General features: G+C 35.2%; 1 protein-coding gene across 1 annotated transcript in view; it reads left to right on the top strand.

Moving 5' to 3' along the window:
- Positions 1–228: 228 nt before the first annotated feature.
- LOC107575630 (uncharacterized) overlaps positions 229–20,729 on the top strand; it is a gene marked incomplete at its 3' end in the record, with an annotated part of 31,362 nt that continues 10,861 nt past the window's right edge. The window contains exon 1 of the mRNA XM_016261991.1: positions 229–824. Coding sequence (XP_016117477.1) covers positions 379–824 — 446 coding nt within the window. The remainder of the gene's footprint in view (positions 825–20,729) is intronic.

The following is a 20,729-nucleotide window of genomic DNA, read 5'->3' as shown; positions in this document are numbered from 1 at the left end:
AAAGCTATAAGCAGATGCTCAGAACTGTCCATGTCTTTTTTTTCTTTACACAACATCATTTTTTCACTTACTTTTTGAAGTACAATCACTGCAGCTGAGAGGATGCAAATTATTGACCTTTAAACTCATTTGCTGAGAGCTGTGGTTACCGCCCGTACTTTTTTACAATTGAAGTATTCATTGATGAACATTAAGACGCTGTCGATAATATTGGTGCTCAACATGTTCTTTGCTGGTGTTTTTCAGTTGTTGAGACTCAAGTTGCAATATATAGGATAAAAGACATTTCTATCAAGTTTCTACCTTCAGGCTCTTTTGTTTTATCTCCCCCCCACTGAACTTATCAGGTGGGGGGGGGGGAGGGGTAAGGCCCAAACCATGGAGTCCAACCCAGACAGCCCGAGTCGGGCTGTGGAGTATCTTCTGGAGCTCAATAACATCATTGAGAACCAGGCCAAACTTCTAGAGACACAGCGTAAACGCATCGAGGAGCTGGAAACGCAGCTTGACCGGGTCAACCAGGAGAACCAGGACCTGCGGCAGGACCGGAACCCGGGGACCGAGAACTCGACGCAGAACCACAACTACAACCAGAGCTCTAAGCCAAGCCAGCCGTCATCACTACCAAACCACAGTGCTGGAGGTGTCCATCAGAACAGCAGCAGTAATATACCCTCATCCACGGTTCCTGGTCCAGCTCGACGGACCCAAACAAGACTGACCCGGGGCCTGTCATGTGGGTCAGCCCCTGTGGAGAAAGAGAGAGGCCGACTGGAGCGAAATGACAGCTCTGGGACTAACAACACCTCGACTCTACGGAAACAGTAAGTGTCTCATTCTTTTAGTTAAACCTCATCATGGTGGATCCAGGTTATTGGATGTTTGGGCCTAGGGCTGCACGATAAATCGAAATGGAATTGAAATCGCGATTCGACAGAAGCTGCGATTGTCATGCGTATCTTTCAGTGAAGCACGGTTCTGTGATCAGCAGTAAATCTCCATCCAAAGGCCAGAGGGCGCTCTCGCGCTGAAACTCCAAATACGCCTCGCAGAAGAAACCCAGGAAATGCCTATCGCTGCAGCTGAATAAACAGAAGATTCAACTGCTTTCATTGATTCAGCGTGACTAATAAACACACGATTATGACAATATATGATTTATCTGAGTTATTATTATTATAATTTTAATTAAAATAAAGTATATTTATAATGCAATGCCTTTATCACTGCTTAAATACTATGAAATATGTTGCGTGCCTTATTCTGTGTAAGAAGCCACATCATCTCACAGAAGGATTTATTTCAAACACTCGACTGACGTTATGAAGTGAGTTTGGAGTAAAAATATGTTATTAAATGTGGTATTTTCACATGCTTTCAGATAGAGCAGCATTTACTTCACAGAGCCGTAGTTCACTGAGAAGCTATGTAAACAGCTGTTATTATCGCGAACAATTTCTTCGAATTTATAATCGCGCAATAAAATCGTCTGCGATTTTTTTTTGCGTAACTTGTCAATGAACTACGGCTCTGTGTAGTAAATGCTGCTCCATCTGAAAGCACGTGATGATGATTTTCTGCTGATTACAGAACCAATTTTACTAACAAAATGCGCATGACAATTGCATTCGATTAATCGTGCAGCCCTATTTGGGCCTTTTGTGCTATATTTGTGGTATGAGGAGAGGCTTAGATTGAGTGCTGATATAAATTACCAAGCCTTGTCAACAAAAGAGTGTGTGGCAGAGATGACAACTGAAGTCAGAGACTCGCATTTAAGTTGATTTGAAAATTTTAGACCTACCTTGAATCTTGACTTGGATTCCAGCAATTTCAATATATATAATATAATATACTGAAACCTAATACACTGTTTTTTAGGTGCATTATATTATATCATAAGGTTACCTCAGTTGCCTATTTATTTACTATGGGGGACCTATTAGAGACATTTTATATTAAACAAGCCAAAAAAAAAAAGGGCAAAAATGGTTTTTGATGAAATTGTGACCTAATAAAAATAGAAAAAAATGAATATTGAATTCTCCTTTTTATATTTAAAAATATATTTAGACGTAATCTTGAAATACTTGGATTTTATGTCAGAATGCATTTCTTCTATTTTTGTTTGGTTTGTGCTTTATTTTGGGTGTATGGATCAGTTTGAATAGCACATTGTAAACCCCTTCAGAAAGAATAGAGACCTACAGTTTTGTGTGAAGGACGATGCTCTGTGTGTTATGTGCTTGGCAAAAGCCCAAACCGTGTTAATGTTTGGCTGAAACACTTTTGGGTTCTCTGGAATTCAATTGAAATACCCACTTCTCTCATTGTTATTTTGTTTGCTTATTTTCCTCAAGCTTTATGCTTCCTTGTTTTCCATTTCTAAATAAGCAAACACATGGAGTTTGTTGGTGGTGGGTGAAAGGTTAACTATTCTGCAGATGTTTTTTTCTGCATCCTTGGGTGATCCAGACGTCAACAAAAGCAGCAGCTACAGAGCATCAGACTCAGCGTGTTTCTTCCTCTCTCTGCTTCATTGAGCTCAACCCGCTACCCAACTCATATAATTATGTTTGCTCGCTCATCGCCGGCAGCTGCACAACCCCTGTATTCTGTGCTCAAGTGTCTCGAGAGCTCTCAGATCTTCTGCCTCGTTCTTCCTTGCTTGTCTGAAATTATTGACTAGAACAATCCATCACTCTCCTTTCACAATGTTGAATCATCGTGTTCAGAAAAAGGCCAAATAAAACTAAAATAAACCAGGCTGATTGGGGGAACACAGGTTTAGTGTTTCTCACAAGCATTCAGTGTGATGTTCAAAGTTCAGATTTGGCACTATAATTCACATCTAATGCCGTTTCTAAGCATTTCTACAGGGTTGCACTGAAAAGAAAGTTTTTTTTCCCAGCAAGAATATCACAGCTCACTGTATACATCTACCTTTTGGCATAGATGGATAGATATGCCATAAGATGAAATGCCAGAATTGATTGACTCTGAAATATAATTTTTGTCTGATTTGCTGATCTTTGTCTGACAGTCCAGCAATTTTGAACAGTTTGTGATAGTTTACAAAAGACAATTCACTGATTCATTAGTTTCATAACTCAAAATCATTCCCAGAAGTCCCTGTGAGGCTTTTCACTTTTTTTTTAAGAAACACATTTAAAGTAGTAAAACTGGTGGTTTATCACTGATGTTTTTGGCTCCAACATGTAGTCCACCCTATTCAACAAAGTCATCCCTTACAAATTGGTCCTATTCTTTTTTTTAAATAGGATTTACTTTGAAACAATTTTAACTCTGAAACTGCCTAGTAAATTTCACAAATAATTACATAAAGAAACGACAAGTAACACATTGAATAAAATGTGAAATAATTATGAAGAAAGACTAAAATATAATTTTCTTGTAATGTAATATTTGTTATTGAAGTTATTACAACTTGGAAAAAGCATTTTTACAGTGGAGAAGAAAAAAGAACACAACACCAGAAGTGAATGCTAATGCTTAATGGGCTGTTATCAGTACTTATTATTTGGTGGATTTCTACACTGTATGCTTTCAACCCATTTCATGTGTTAATTTAAAATGAGTATAGGCATACCTGTATTTATTCCTACTTTTAAACCTTCTCTAAACCGAGAAGGATTTGTTCATTCTCAGTTGGAGAATTCATTTGTTTGGTATTACAGGCAAATGGTATTCAGTGACTGACTCTCTCCTTCACGCTCTCTCTCTCTCTCTGCATCCTCTTCCTCCTGTTCACCTCCTCCCATGGGGCTGTTAGTCATTAGTAAGGAACACATATTAGTTATTTATGTGGATGTAAGACTGTGCTGATTGGCTGGGCAGTTTGTTCCAGTACTACAGAAATCATAGCGGAGGCAGCAAATGAAACGCTTCCATTTTTGTCTAGATTTATTTGAGATCCTCTTATTAGCTCCTTCACTATGATTTGAATTATGCTTGTGCTCCAGCGTTTACCACAATTACCTCAGATTTATGACCTCATTGGCACTTTTAAACCTGTTATAATGGCTGTGCTGACTGAAGGTTTCCTTAATTTTAGGATGCTACTGCACATTATTGTAAAAAGAAACATATACAGGTAGAGGTGTAATGTGCCTTTTTCTATCTAGATTTCAGTAGGTTTTCATCAACACATGTTTAGAAAGCACCACAGAGAGCAATTTTAGGGTTGATAGGAAGCTTTTTTGTTAAGTAATATTGATATTAGAGATGAAATGGTGCATTTCTTATGATTATAGTGACCAAAATGATCACAGTTATCAGTATTATCACGGTGTTGTTCAAATGTGTTGGAAATTTTCAAAAAGTACTGACACATAAATCGTTTCTCCAAGTTTTATATTTAAAATCAACAAACAACAAATAAAATTACTTTTTGTTTGCATAAACATTAAAACAATAACATTACCAATGATGTCTGGATTTTAAATGACAATAGGACTGACAACAGTTTATCTAATAGCATGTTCGAAATGTTTCATAAATGGTAAACCTCACATTTCAGCCTTTAAATAAAGAAAAGGGTTAAGTCAAAATGATACCTTATCCCAATAGATACCTTATCCCAATTGTTTAAATGTGTAGAATCCACATCAGCTTGTTTTTCATCAACTGGTCAAAATTTACAGCAGGGCATGCAAATTCTGTCCTTTTTTTTGGCCAGACACTGCACAGGCTGAATGTAAATATAAGTCTCTGTAAATGCACTCTCTGACATTACGTGGTGATTATGGAACAGCAGAATTAGAGCCGTGTCCTGTAACCTCTGTGGACAAAGCAGCATTGCGATTAAGAACACTTCTTTATTAGATATTACATGGAGCGAGGATGAAAACAAAATGCCGTCGAATCTTTTCTGAAGACAGTCAGAACCTTAAGAGGTACATTCATATAATTAATTCATTCATATATTCATTTGTATAATTCCCGTAGCACTCTTTTAAAATCTCCCAGCTTTTCCGCCCTGTTTTCACTCAAAACAAAACTACTCTGCGTGCTGTGCTTACCTGAGACTGTTACTTAAAACTGTGATTTATGCTGGACTGGACTTCCAATCGCGGTAATAGAATACAGTTTTATTGATAATTAAAATATGAAACAGTAATACTAACCGTGGGGAATTTTATCATGATTTATCATCATACCGGTAATCGTTTCATCCCTAAACTATTATGTATATCATGCATATATGTCCCTTTCTGTGGAACATAACAGGAGAACTTTTGAAGAATTGTACTGGTCACTCTTTTCCATACAACTATAATGAACTGAAGCATTTAAGCTTCACAAAGCCTGCAAAAGCATACAATATCATAAAATAAACAAAAGTGGTCCATTTGACTTGTGCATTATTCTAAAGATAGTTTTTTGTGACAAACAGAATGACATTTAAGTAATTTATTTACATAATCATCCCCTTCAGTGCTGTTAACTCCTGCGACCTGTTCCTGAAATATGGTGTACAAGTCATATCAAGATCTACTTTTATGACACTTTTATGCTTTTTTGTAGCTTGACAGCCTCAGTTTTTGGTCCCTTTCATTATAAAAAGTAACATTTGTCCCCAGAAGAACGTTATACAGGTTTGAAGGGTGATGAAAATGATGAAAGAATATTCATTTTTGGGTGAACTGTCTCTTTAAAGCATTCATCCACGACTCCAGTCTATTGAGTTATTTTTAAGAGCACATTTCTGCCATTTAAGGAGTCTTCATTTTCTTTCCCAAAGCATGAAGCATGTTATTCCTGACATCATTCTGCTCTCTGAATCTTGTCTCATCCCCTTTTCACACTCATCTCTCGCAATCCCAGCATCCTCTTTTCACAGCTTCAGGTCAGAGGTCATTCTTTATTCATATCTTCTCTCTGCTTTTTTCTCCTTTCTTGCTCTTTTCTCCCCCTCTCTCTTTCTTTTGATTCGGTCTATCCATTTATAAATTATGAGCTTTTTTTTAACTCTCTCTCTCATGTTTTTAGGTGTCTCGCTCTCTCTCTTTTCATGTGTGCCGCCCTCTCCACCCTCTCTGTGGCCAACAGATGGAGAATCAGTGTGTGTGTTCCACCGTTTCTCTTTTAGAGTTGAACATGCTGAGAGAAGGTCTTTCTCTCTCACTCTCCGCACTCCTCCATTTTAGCGCGCTCATCTCCATGTAGTCTTACAGTAAATGCTGTATTTGATCATCTCTCCATCATTCCATTGTCATCTGTCTCTCTGTTGATTATATGGCATTAGGTCAGGGTTGTCCAGCAGGTGTTAATTATTGACCCATGTTGTGCTTCTGGAGTGCTTCTGATGGCTCAGACTGTGTGCCAGCCGTCTGAAGCTCTACTCCAGCTGACCTCTGCTGTTTGTGTCCTTTGGAATAGCCTTGAGCATTTGCAGTTAGACAACGTGAAAATAAATTTGACCCTGGTTACTTTGTTTTCATTATTATTTATCAACTTTCTCAACCTTTCAAATGTCATTTCTGCTGACATAACCATGGCGAGAGGGGGAAAGTAATGTGAACTAATGGTATCATTAGGAATCGGTTACAATGGTTGACTAGGCTTTAAATTCATCACCTTTAAAGCATCGCTGCTGCAGCCACACACATTCTGAATACATTTTCATCTGACTGTCCATGTTCAGTGAATGTGATGTGAAAGCATGCATCTGTGTGTGATTTCAATACTTTATTTGATTCCTGAGCTTTTTCTTTTAAAATGATTGTTAATATCAGTTTCTAAGTCCAGAAAGTTTTGCACTAAAGAGTATACTTATATATCTATAACTAATATATCTGCATTGGTTCTGAAGTAATTTTCCTATTCGTTTTTCATATAGGGATTAAAAAAACATCTTTTTTAAAGAGTTATAAGACATGAACCAAACCCAGCTGCTATGAGGTGAATCATAACATTTCAAACTTTGATTTGAAGCAAAAATGTATTTGAAAATCATGCAGAAATACAAAGGTACAAGACTGTTCTTAACCATTTTAATGAAGGAAATAACTACAATGACAATCAAAAGGCGATGGGTAATACAAAACTATTGTTTTAAAGATGTTATGTTTATATAAACAATATATTTTACATTTATTGTAAAATATGCATATACTGTATAAACAAACATTTAAGGAGTTTGAGAGCTTAGAAAGATTCTGTTAAACATGATTGTTTAAAAAATCAGTTGAAATAATGCAGACTGAATGCTTGTGCAAAGCATATACCATAGACTAACAACCTCTAAGCTCACAGTAGTCCTGTCTTTAAAGATCTGTAAGTTAGCATTACAAATCAATGCTTAAAATGAATGGCATTTTTACTTTTGGAACTCTACTTAAATCTTTTGTAATGAATGCACAGTTTTTTCAGAATTTAGGTCTTCAGGTGTGTCATAATTTAATTAAATTTTCTTTGTATTTGGGGCTTCCCCACCTCATGCTGGCTTCCACTCAGGTGTCTGGATTGTTGGATCAAATTTACATGTACAGTGTTAGGTTCCACTTTATACAAGATAGCTTGAACTACTATATGTGCTTACATTAAAAAAATTAATTGTTTGGTTCATGCAGAACTTCTGCTGTTATTGATGTGCAATACAGGTAAGGTTAAGAGCAGGTTTCGTGGTGTGGTTAGGTTTAACACTGGGTCATGGGATAGAGGTAGGGTCAACAGTGTGATTATAGATGTAATTACAGATATAATAATACACAGGGTTTTTAAACATAAGTACAATGTAAAAATGTGCATAAGTATATGTGCATTGTAACAAATGTTTGATTTAAATGTTATTACATATTAGTAAATATATTTAATAAACAGTAAGTGGATCACAATGTTAAACATGTCTGTAATCTCATGCATCTCAGTTAATGTGTCTCACACTGTGCATTGCTTTGACCACCTAAAAAGTGTAAAACAAAAACGGATAAGTATTTAAAATTGCAAAATATGGTAAATATTATTAACCGTAATTAAGGTTCAAGTACATAACTGAGTTCTTAGAATCATAGTTCCATTTGATTACATTTACATCCATGCATTTTGCAGATGCTTTCACCTATAGGAAAAGTAAATTTTTGCCAGTTTTGTGTTCATAATTTTTTGTAATTTTAAACATTTGAGTCACATGATCACACATTAAATTGATTCTCTAAAAAGAGAGGAGCATGTTCACGTAATTATGCCTATCACGGTGCGTCAGGTGTATAAATAGCTGACTATCTCACATTTACTGCCAGTTCTTAATGCCAACTTCCTATTCAGTCCAACCTCCCAACACCTTTTCATTATTCAGCAACAAACCACCTTGATGAACAACGGTTTGAACTACTTACCGGTGTGCAGAGCTAAGCCAATCATAACAGAGATTATATATATAAAGGGTTACACTTTATATTAATGTATCCTTAGTGTAATTATGCATTTGGGTTCTGAGTAATATTAATTAACAACATGTACATACTATTGGGTTAGGGTTAGGATTAGAGTTTGGTTTAGGGTTAGTTGCATTTAATCATTCAGAATATACTGTTATTACTATAAGTACATTAAATGTGTAACAATAACACTATAAAATAAAGTGTTAAAGTAATACTAAAGTTGCAGAAGTAAAATTTAGTTTAGTTCTGAGGATCAGATGGTGGATAATAGACAACAATATTTTTTAGTCATAAAGAAACCATGACTAAGTGTATTTTGTGAATATCCCAGAATGCAGCATATGGAGCATTTCTGTTTGACATTTTGAATGCACTATATTTACTCTCAGGGAGGGTTTCACCACAGGTAACTCATCACAGCTGGTGTGGATATTTAGTTTTACTCTGCATTTAAGCTCACATTATTTCATTTACCACATCAACACTAGTGTGAACAATTATCAATATTAATGTATCCTTAGTGTAATTATGCATTTGGGTTCTGAGTAATATTAATTAACAACATGTACATACTATTGGGTTAGGGTTAGGATTAGAGTTTGGTTTAGGGTTAGTTGCATTTAATCATTCAGAATATACTGTTATTACTATAAGTACATTAAATGTGTAACAATAACACTATAAAATAAAGTGTTAAAGTAATACTAAAGTTGCAGAAGTAAAATCAGCTGGTTTAGTTCTGAGGATCAGATGGTGGATAATAGACAACAATATTTTTTAGTCATAAAGAAACCATGACTAAGTGTATTTTGTGAATATCCCAGAATGCAGCATATGGAGCATTTCTGTTTGACATTTTGAATGCACTATATTTACTCTCAGGGAGGGTTTCACCACAGGTAACTCATCACAGCTGGTGTGGATATTTAGATTTACTCTGCATTTAAGCTCACATTATTTCATTTACCACATCAACACTAGTGTGAACAATTATCACCTTTTTTTTTTACTTGTACATGTGCTATTAATGGCAACCAATTTTCCACAGTCACGTTTATATTGTACTATGTAATTCAGCTAGATTCTGCATGTGGGTAGTTATGATGTGTCCATGGACTTTATTTTTAAATGCATTTATCTTGTGTCTCGTCACAGTGTCTTTTTACCATTTTTAGCAACTTTTTTCTTCACTGGTTCATTTTAAATGGACCTACACTGTCACAAATGAATTTTCAGAACAAATATTTCATGTGTCCTCTCAATATGGGTTCATAAAACATGCATGCATGCTAATTTTAAAAAACAAAATTAGAAAAGTTGAAAAATGCTGTTTAAAATAGCATGTCACACAGGACATGGCAACTTCTCAAAAGTATGTGAAGTCATCTGGCATTGTGGAGAAAAAAGAAAGAATGAGTGAAGGAAGTAAAAGTGTGTTTGACTTACCTGTATGTCAGACATCCTGTCAAGAAATCTGACACACGCAGTATGAGAGTGTTTAATTAGTGTGACCTTAGTGTAATTACAATGAGCCAAGGGTGTTAATTACCGCTGTGATTTTTATTTATGTAACTCTTATGTTCTTGATATGAAATTCAGCTAAACATTCATTTATTTTGACCTATCAAGGATGGGCAAACCAGACTTTTGTTTTATCTATCATGCTGTTAACCTGAAAGATTTGTATTTTTGCATTTAGGAGATACTTTTATCCTAAACAACTTATGAACACAACAAAATAAACAATTTACTCTAAGGAGGTAGTAGCATGAGAAGTGTTCAAAATATGGTCTCTCCTTCAATGCATTTATGTCTCCTTTATTGTCCACCAGGCAAAAATCTATTAGAAAAGTTATAACACACATTGCAAGTGACACGACATTGATGTTGTAGTTCAAACAGTGTGGGAGGACTCATGCACACGTTTAATATTTAAGGTTAATGAGTTTTACAGGTGCAAATCAAGTAACAATGTAAACGTGCCCACATAATCTGTGCTGAAGGGATTGCTCTATTGTTATTTTCCAACTCTTACTGAAATGAGAGAAGCCTAATTACCCAACACTGTTTTCATTTCATACGTTTGCATAATTATGGTTTATTTTCATTTTGGGATTACTGTTTCCTAATGGTGCGCTCACAGCAGGTCAGTTATGCAAGATCTTAGCATGGAGCTAACAATCACCAGCAGAAAGTCTCACAATCCACCAGGGAAGACAAGTTGACAGAATTTGCTCTTTAGGCTTGAGTCTATGTCTTGGAAATTGCTATTTTTATTATAGTTTCTTCCTCCCTATCTGTCTCTGTCCCTCTCACACATATACATACAAAAACACACACCTGTCCTTTCCCATCTTGGTTTATTGAATGTGCGTGGGCAGTTTAATCATTAAATTTATGTATTATAAGATAAGAAAAGGCTTTGTCTTATTACAGTGTCAAAGAATAGCTCTGTCTTTTTTTCTCTTCCATCTCTTTCCATGTGTGTGTGTGCTGAAGCGATGACGCAGAGCAGAAAATGAAATCACGTTTTCTGTTTTACCCCACCATCTCTCCTCCATCTATGTCTTATCTTTTTCTCTCTACACTCACACATGAACGAAGGTCTTACGGGTTTGGAATGACATGAGGGTGAGTAATTAATGACAGAATTTTTGGGTGAACTATCCCTTTAAATAAAAGTCGCCTGTCCTCTGGTTTTATTATATTATGTTCCCTATAATGGCTTTGGTTCCTCCTTCAGTGTATATGTATATGGCATCTTTGCCTGTTTTCACATCTCTCCTCAATAAGCCACACAGTTTGAGGTGTCATTTATGCCAGTAGTGCAAACAGTGTGAGATGCGTGTGTTCAGAGCTACTGGATGGGTTTAGTGTGGCTCTGAGGGACACAATACAAAGATAAAGACAGCTCTCGCTTAGTCATCGTTCAGTAGGGGTTTGTTGGTAATGTGTTGGTATGTGTGTGTGTGCCATGCATGAGAAAAGTTCAAATTAAGTTTAGTCAGTGTGAGTAGCATTAGAGTTAACAACCATTTTAGAGCAGCTTTAATGTTGCAGTGAGGCAGCTCTTGGTTGTGTTATGTCTAGATTCTGTGAAAAACTATCGGTAATAATACACTTGCTTTAATAGGAAACACTTTAAGACACAAGTACTTTTTGTTCCTTGTTCCCTGCTGTGAGGGACAGAAATACAGCCCATTCATTATGTTGTACTGCAGTGTACCTGGTTGTCAATCATTCAGCCTTTCAAATTCATTCAGAATGTTTTTGTCATAAATGTCAGATAAATCTGCATTGTGCCGATTCAATTCTAAATGGAATTATATTTGTAAAACACTCTTATAAATGATTAAGGATCAGAAAAGACTCTGTTTGATTTAAACTTCTAATGAATGTAACGAGTTAGAAAAGGCCATTAAGGAATCTCCCATCTATAATATATGTTTTATTTATTAAAATCAAACACTACCATTCAAAAGTTTGGAATTTGTAAGATTTTTAATTGTCTTTAAAAGAAGTCTTTTAATACTCACCAAGGCTGCATCTATTTGATAAAAAATACAGTAAAATCAGTCATATTCTGAAATATTATTACAATATAAAATAACGGTTTTCTATTTTAATATATTTTAAAATGTAATTTATTCCTGTGACTCATTACTTCAGTCTTCACGTGATCCTTCAGAATTCATTCTAATATGCTGATTTGCTGCTCAAGAAACATTTCTCATTATTATCAATGTTGAAAACAGTTGGGCTGCTCAGTATTTTTGTGGATACAGTGGTACCTTTTTCAAAATTCTTAGATGAATAGAATGTGCAAAAGAGCAGCATTTATTTGAAATATTAATCTTTTGTAACATTAAAAATGTCTTTACTGTCACTTTTGATCAATGCAATGCATCCTTGCTTAATAAAAGTATTAATTTCTAAGAAAAATTCAAATCTTACTAACCTCGATGTTTTGAACAGTATACTGTATATTTGTTATATGACAGTACATTGCAGCAGTCATTTGTGTAATTCGTCTTTTCTTTCAACTTGTATTATAAAACAGCTGGTTTAAACTAAAGTAATTAACTAAAATATTTACTGTAGAAAATATGTCAAATGCACATGCACATCTATATTCATACCATAAAATGAGCTTGTTTTAATCAGATATTGAATAATTACAGTGCAGTGTTTATAATTTACGTTATGGTTTGTTCTGATGTGTTATATAGATTATGAAGACAGGGTGGAGACTAAGGAAATGAGTAGATCGCACTGTGAATATATCCTATTTGCCACATTCCTGTGTATTCTCTTCTAAAACAATGATTTTGCAGTAAACTCCAAATAAAGTTTATTACAAAATGATTATGTCATGGCAAACAGCATCAAGATGTAGCAGCCAGGCAGTCAGTTTATTATATTTTGAACTGTTTCCCACACAAAAGCTGTTTATTCAGCTTCTCCATTGACATCCTTTCAAACAGTTCTCATGGTTGATCGTTCCAAGATGGCAGATGACAGGTGTGTTTATTCAGGGTTGGAACTCATCTCCACAGGACAGTTCGCTTCAGGACCTTGGATAGCCCAAATCTAGGACCTTAAAACAATAAAACAAGAAACAATATCTAATCATGGCCTGTGGAGTCCACTCTGTTGAATTACACATCAAATGAGATGGGCAGATAAAGATAGATGGGTTAAAGAGTGCATTAAACATTAATCCAGGCCCCAGAGTCAAACTTTTGTCTTCTGTTCATTTCTTTATTTTCTTGAAGAGTATCTTTAGACGGCGTCCCTGGAGGGTGACTGTGCTGTGGGTCAGGTTTTTGTTGGCTGTGATGATGTAATCTTGTGCTTCGAGCAATGCAATCATGCCAGGCCTGTGTGGCTCCTTTTACCTCATGGCAAATAAACAAGAGCATTTACCATGGGCTGAACCAACGGAGAGAGTGAGGGTGCACTGGACTGTCACATAATAGTTTGTCCCGTACTGACTCATGGCTGAGTGTAGGGTTGGACAATGTCTACCAAATTGGCATTAGCCAAGACGATGTGAAATATCGGCTCAACATCATCTGTCATCCATCGGCGCTGGATAATGGCATCGTCTATCGGCCCAACCCTAGCTGAGTGGCTGTTAACAAGAGAGAGAGAGAGAGAGAGAGAGAGATGGAGGATGAATATTAGTTGTGGTACCGTCCCTCCTGGTTATTTGAGTGCACTCTCACCTTGCATATTATATAAGCGTTTATTTATTAATTTATTTCTCTGTTTTTTGCGAACTGCTTTTTCTTCACACAAACTCGCACACACAGGCTTCTGCGCATTACACAAATAGCCCAAAGTAGCATTTCATGTCCAACTGAAACCAGCTTTCTGCACGTATGCATTTATCTGTTTGGGTGTGTGTGATCCGTTCTGTGTTTTGTGTGCTGTTTATTTATATACAGCTGGGGTATTCATTTAAATGTACAAGAGGTCTCTAAATGGCCTTTCCACCAGAGGTTAGAATAATTAACAGTCCCAAAATAACTTACACGGAGTTAGTGTGTAATGTTTTCTGATGGTAGCCATAATATTCTGTAAAAGTAAGAAATAATGAATCCTAAATAGTCAAATTCACACTTAGATATTACATACTTTTAATACATAAGTCAGAATAATGTTTTTACAGAATAAATCATTTCAACCCTTGTGAAAAAGAAGCATGCTTACTTGTTCTGAATTTGCACTTGTAGTTTACTTCAAATTTTAAAAATATATTTAAAAAAAATTGTACTTTCAGAAAATATAAGGCCACTTAATTGCATTAAAGCGAGTACACATCCATTAATATGTTTATAAGCACACTTATGTGTTGACTAACATACTAAAGCGCATGTTAAGTACTTGATTGTAGTTTTAACTGTGTGTTAAAAAATATTAAATTTAAAGTTAATATATTTTAAATGTGCTAAATTGCAATTATAATTATAAATATATTTACATACATGAAATAATGTACAAGTGCCAACAGAAATTACATTAAAGTATATTTTAGTTTAGCATAAATGCTTGTCAGTACAATCAGCAGTACCACATTTCAAAGACAATAGAAGTAATTATGAAATTATGTATAAAGATGTAGTAAGTAGTAAGTAGGTAAAAAAGTTATCTGAAGTTAAGGTAATTGCATTTATTTGCGTATAAAATACATTTTCATTTAATTTCAGTTAACATTGAGTTAAGTGTGTGGAAACATTATATTCAGTTCGTATTTAAGTATTTTATATTCTCTTAAAGTACATTATTTCCATAATAAGTGCTTATTTTTTTTAAAAGTATGATCAAGTATTCTTCTTTTTTTCCCAAGGGAAAGCATGCTTAAAGAGAAAAGAATAGTGCCGTACAAAGTACTAAAGTAATAGTACTCTTACAAAAAAAAAGTGCTTTGAAAACATTTTTACAGAGAAAAACTACAATACTAGATTATTATACTTAGGGTTTCATTCACATGAGTGGTCACAATTTAGCTGTTTGGACAAAGTAGCTGACTCTAAAAGCTTTATACTGTACCAGTGTTGCTCAGTCGTTCAGTGCGCATATTTGATGCCCGCTGTGCAAGAGAATCAACAAGAAGCTGTTGATCAACTGTTGCTCAAACTGATCATTTGATTCATATGAATGCATTGTGAACTGTTGCACTGTTGACAATTATAAGCATGTAAAATATGTGATTCAGTGATTCGCCGTCAGTGAGAAACCACTCTTGCATCCGGAACCAATATGTACAGACTCACATGCATATGTAAAGCACTTCATATTTTTAATGTTAATGACACCATATTTTTATTTGTTTTATTTTTTGAGTTGTAATCACATGTATCTTGGTTAGAAAGTAAAAAAAAAATCAATTCCATGTTCTGTATAACCACTCGGCCTGTCAGAACATCAGAGTTCACAATTCAAGTCAGAGTTTGTGTGTCCAGAAGCGCTTGTGTGTGTTTTCCCATACACAAGGTTGCTCTCAAAGCAAAGCAGTTTTCAATTTAGACTATTCTAATTCCATAAAAGCATTTTTTTCACACATGAAAAGCAGATCGTTGTATGAATAATATCGTTGCTGTGGAAACTGAAGATTCCCGCAGGCTGTTCATAGGGTTCGAGCCACCCTTCCGCCCCCTGCCTCCTACCCACAGACGCTTCTCAGAGCGAGTATGTGTGTGTGTGTGTGTGTGTGTGTGTGTGTGTGTGTGCGTGTTTGTTTTTGCATGTGCATGTGCGTGTGAGAGCATCCTCTTCACCTCAGCTCAGAAATGGATTACTCATTCACATCTTTCAAACGCTTCTTGTGTAACCAGTGATGACAACCTTGCTTTACAGAATGACTTGCAAAATAGCTCCAAAGCCAGATGTGTATACCAAAAAAATATGCTCCGCTTTTGAAGTGCTGTCTACCAGATTGTTAGTAACAGTGACTAAAACATTTTTGAAAGTCCTCTGAGGAATATTAAACCGGTTTAACCCTCATATTCCTTTAAATACACTGGAAATAGACATTTAGATCACTTAATAAAAGTTTTTTTAAGCAATCAAGAACAATATTACTATTTATCTCTTGTGAAAATATTGGTTTTGAACAGTAAAGTCAGTACTGTAAGCTAAAGTGTCTCAGTTTCTAGTTACAGCTTGTTGAAAGAAGCTCAAGTATTATGTTAAAGCCACATTTAAACTAGATTTGCATTTTAAATATCAGCATTTACAGGTAAAATTAAAGTTTGGGTGATGGATATTTTTTTCACCTGAACCGCCTAAAATTTTACTGTTGTCATGCTTACATTTTTTGTCGTCTTCATTTCTGTCAACAATGCACAAGAATCAAAATATTGACTTTGTTTGAGATTTGGAACATATATGTGAAACACAATTCAGAATTTATTGCAATTCAGTTCATGAAAAAACGCATTTCAGTATGCAAGTCTTTTAAGAAGAATATAAAAAGGATATTAAGTAATATTGTCTTGCAAGCACTGAAAAAACTTAAAATCAAATTTAATATGGCCTCCTCTGATCCAGTATGTAAATCACATACTCTACACTTTGTACTATTACATAAATTACATTGATATTTTTGGATGTAGTGAACACAGGGGAAATAAAACATCTGAAATGGAAATTTTCAGGGTAAATATTGTTAACGAACATTAATTCATGGCCCATAGTCAAGGTTTTTGTATTTTATTTGTGAGTTTATTTCTTTCTTTCCTTGAAGAGTGACTCTCTAGAACATTTGTAGAACCTTTTAAAAGGCATGAGAGGTGGGGTTTGACCTTGTTTACTTTTTTGAATGCACATTCCTGGTCTTATCGTGCACTGAGGCTAAATATTTTGCAAATTGCATTTTTATGTTGACTTCTATATGCATATTTCTCCCGCATGTAAATACTGGTTGATGCCAGTAATCACCTCAGTTTCTGATTACAGCTGGTTTAAAGTGCAAGGACCTTGTTGAAAGTTTCAAAAACACTAAACAAAGCTGTTAATGGAGTGAACTAATGACTAAGAGCTACCTCTCTAAAAGCTCATCTATATCCCATTATCAGGTGGGTGTTAGCAGCTAACAGTAATGATGAAATATGCCTTCAAGCAGTAACCAATAATTCCCATAACTGCACACATTATCTTCCCTAAATTACACACTTATGTACAAAGCATCTACGTAATATTTCTATTTAATGTGTTAATTGATTAATTTAAGGGTTCAGTAAATAATTATGATGTTATCTTTTAATCTTTTTGGGTTATTATTTTGCAGTGTAAGATTACATAGAGTATTCCAAATTCTAAGATTCGTCCGATCCAACACCAGCGCTACTTTTTTTCGACACCACTACAGAATATCAATGCTGTGTTTGTGGAACTAATGCTCACTCTTTTAAACCCTTTGTTAAACGCAATCCACTAAATACTCACTTCCTCATTACAGAGAAAACTACATTTGAATAAAAATATGTAAGCTATGAAATTAAACGAGCTGACTGTATAATTTAGCAGCAAAAACAATATCTTGAAAAAAAATCTTTGGTGCACGTTATACAATTTAAACATGTTTATTCTATTACTATTAACTATTTGTATTTTTACAAAATACATTAATGAATTTCGCTTCCTGTCAACCTACTGTCCTATCTAAATAAAAGGCATAAAATGCCAAAAAAAAATCTACAAAAAAAGATATGGAATGGCTTCAAATGATATAGCAGGGCTCCAGACTGTGAACATTTTTTCTGCCTCTGCGACTAAATTTTGTGTGCGGTCGCACTGGCGCGACCACCTCGTTGATCAACTCATAAGTGTTGCAATTTCTGTTGCATATGAGAAACATCAAACGGCAAACGAAACTGAAAGCATAACAAAACAGCGCCTAGAGAGTATACTCGCCGCGTCAGCTCGAGTGCGAAGGTGCTCGCAGCAAAAATTACGCGGATATTGAGGAAACAATGGATGGTTTTCAAGCAGAGAAGGTGAACATGCTGGTATTCTTGTGGGGGAAAAAACATGCAAGCACTGTCACCGTTAGTTTTACTTTTCTTTTTGTTTTCATTTTTGAAAAACTTGTTATCTTTGCTGTTTACCTCACATTACACTATATGGAGGCTCTCTTTTATTTATTTATTTATTTGATTCCTCAGTGTTTGCTAAACGTTCTGTAATTTATTAGTCGTATATAATACAGCATGTGGTGTGTGCCATGCCTCATCTTATTCGTTTTTGTTAATAAACGTTTTGTAAGCTAGTTTGTCATTGTATCTTACTGACTTATTGTTGTTGTGCTTTTTAATTAAGAATAACAATGAATCCATCGTTTGTTTTAGTCTTAAAAAAATGAAAAGTGTGTAGATGTATGTAAGCAACACAGTGACAACAAGATCGCGAATTCCGCGGTTTAACACAGCAAAAGAAACTCCCATTCACAAAATTCAAATCACAAATAATACTACTGATGATAAAGAACGGGTTGAATGTTAACCACTTTCGTTTCCATAAAACTATAAACTATGATAAAAGTTCATCAGCATGCATTGAATAATCCCATGCTGTAGCACAAAAAAAATATTGCGACCAAATCATGTACTCGTGCGACTAGCTGAGAAAGTTAGTTGCAAAAGAGCGACCAGTGGGAAGAATGAGTCTGGAGCCCTGTATAAGCTATACAGTGCATGAAAAGCAAACTGGTGCTCTTCTGTTTCTTTTGTTGTATGATGACTCCTTGTCTCCTATAAAAAGCACAATAAGTTAGATCAAATAATCGCGATTAGACGGTTATTTAATTATCGCGACAGGCCTAGTTACATCACCTCTTGAACTAGTTATTAATGCATGTTCATGGAGATGGATTTGAATAGTTAATACTGAAGCGGTTATCCTAACCTTATGTTTACTAAACAAACCTAGCTTTATTCTAATTATGGACTGCTCTTTAAAAGATACAAACTAAAAGCAGCCGTTTTATTGCAGCAATTAACCTTGTGTGACACAGAAAGGAAAATCATTTGTATTTAGAATGATACAAGGGTGAGTAAATGAGTAAAAAAACTGTTTACAAAGTTTTTTTGTAAAAAGCGGTTCAGACTGTGATAAATGAGAAATCGTTGCAGCAGGCCGTTCATGCTGAGGAGGCTGATTCTCCCGCCGCTGCAGGAACGCAGAGACACATACAGTCACATAGAGAGAGGGAAAAAAGCCATTTCCACCCAATCCTATAGAGCCGAAAAGCTCTAATTTTCATTCGTGCAATGTCAACCTCTCACCTAATAAAAGTGACATGCTTTCACTCTGAGAAATGTTATAAGAGTCCCTGACTCTAGGAACTGCTGTAATCGCTTTTCTAGATGCTCTAGACTGTAGATCTGCATTGCAGCAATGCATGATAATGACAGTCTTCTCATTCTGTAATCTGTAGGTTGTTGTTGTTTTTTGTCATACGCAGTTTGATTGATTTTTCCATTCCCGCGTATAGGGAAATTACGCAATCACATTTTTCATTTTCAGCAGCTGCTAGTTTCATTCCTGTAGGTCTCATTTCATTCGAGTTCATGTATGTATCAAGTATTAAATTTGGCATGAATGAATGAAAAGTCACCCTGTGTACAGTGGCAAGAAAATGTATGTGAACCCATTTGAGTGGGTTTGTTTTCTGCATTAATTTGTCATTAAATTATCTGATTTTCTTCAAAGTCACAAGTAACACAATATGCTTCAGCTAACAACACACTAACAATTATAAACTGAAGAAGGAAATGTAATGTATTAAGAGCCAGGGGTGTAAACCTTTAGAACAGGATGATTACTGGGAAATATGTAAGTATCGTCTGTGTTGTTTGAACAACAACAAAAGATAAATAATAATAAAAAAAAAAACATAATTAGGCAAAAAACAAAAACAGCTTTTAATGAATTGTTTCCTTCTTAAGTCCATAAGTTATCCTTAGTATGAAAGGATGGATCTTAAAATGTTAAAAAACCAAAGAATGTGCAGGACCTGGAGGATTTTTCTGAAGAATAATGGACAGTTTAACTGCTCAGGACAAACAAGGGACTCATGAACAACTCACTTTCTTACTTTTTCCACAGTATGTGAATGTTCAATAAAGACATGAAAGAGTATAATTGTCTGTATGTTGTTAGCTCAAGCACATTCTGTTTATATGTTTGACTTCAATGATGATCAAATTAAATTTTATTGCCAATTAAAAAAACAACCAATTACCATACAATTACAATCTTGCCACTGCATTTTCTAAATGCATGTTATTGATCTCATTGTGAACGATTCATCCTTGCATATGATTCATTTAAAAATAAAAGTTGACCTCCTATTTCTCATAATTTTTAAGTAAAATGACAGATTTGACAGAAAAGTTACAGAAAATAAAATTTAACTGACTCAGGTCTTACAATCGACTCTCAAGCTCACATTCAGATCTGCCTCCATTTAGTCAACAACCAGTTGTTTGAACCAAATGCCTGACCTACGTTTTTTTTTTCTTCACTTTTTCGTTTCATTAAAACTTTAACTAATCTTGCCTTCCCCTGGGTGATCTGTGGTTAAATGTGTTACTCAAGACAAGAGCAATGATGTGATCAGGGCTCACTTTATAAGGTTCAAACCTTATGAAAGTAACCTTTCAATTGCCAGCCCTGTGGTTTAGCCATATATCTTGACCGTCTCTTTAGGGTTAAGTGTACCAAAAACCTCTTAATACATCAATGATAGTATCCGGAAGCTGCTAATTGTAATATGTGTGCTCTGTTTATTACTGACAGTCATGCTGAAGATAACAG

The sequence above is a fragment of the Sinocyclocheilus grahami genome, unplaced genomic scaffold (genome assembly GCF_001515645.1).
Source record: "Sinocyclocheilus grahami isolate Dianchi unplaced genomic scaffold, SAMN03320097.WGS_v1.1 scaffold2765.1, whole genome shotgun sequence".
Taxonomy (NCBI): domain Eukaryota; kingdom Metazoa; phylum Chordata; class Actinopteri; order Cypriniformes; family Cyprinidae; genus Sinocyclocheilus; species Sinocyclocheilus grahami.
The sequence above is the reverse complement of the archived record's forward strand: the minus strand, read 5'-3'. Positions and strand labels throughout refer to the sequence as shown.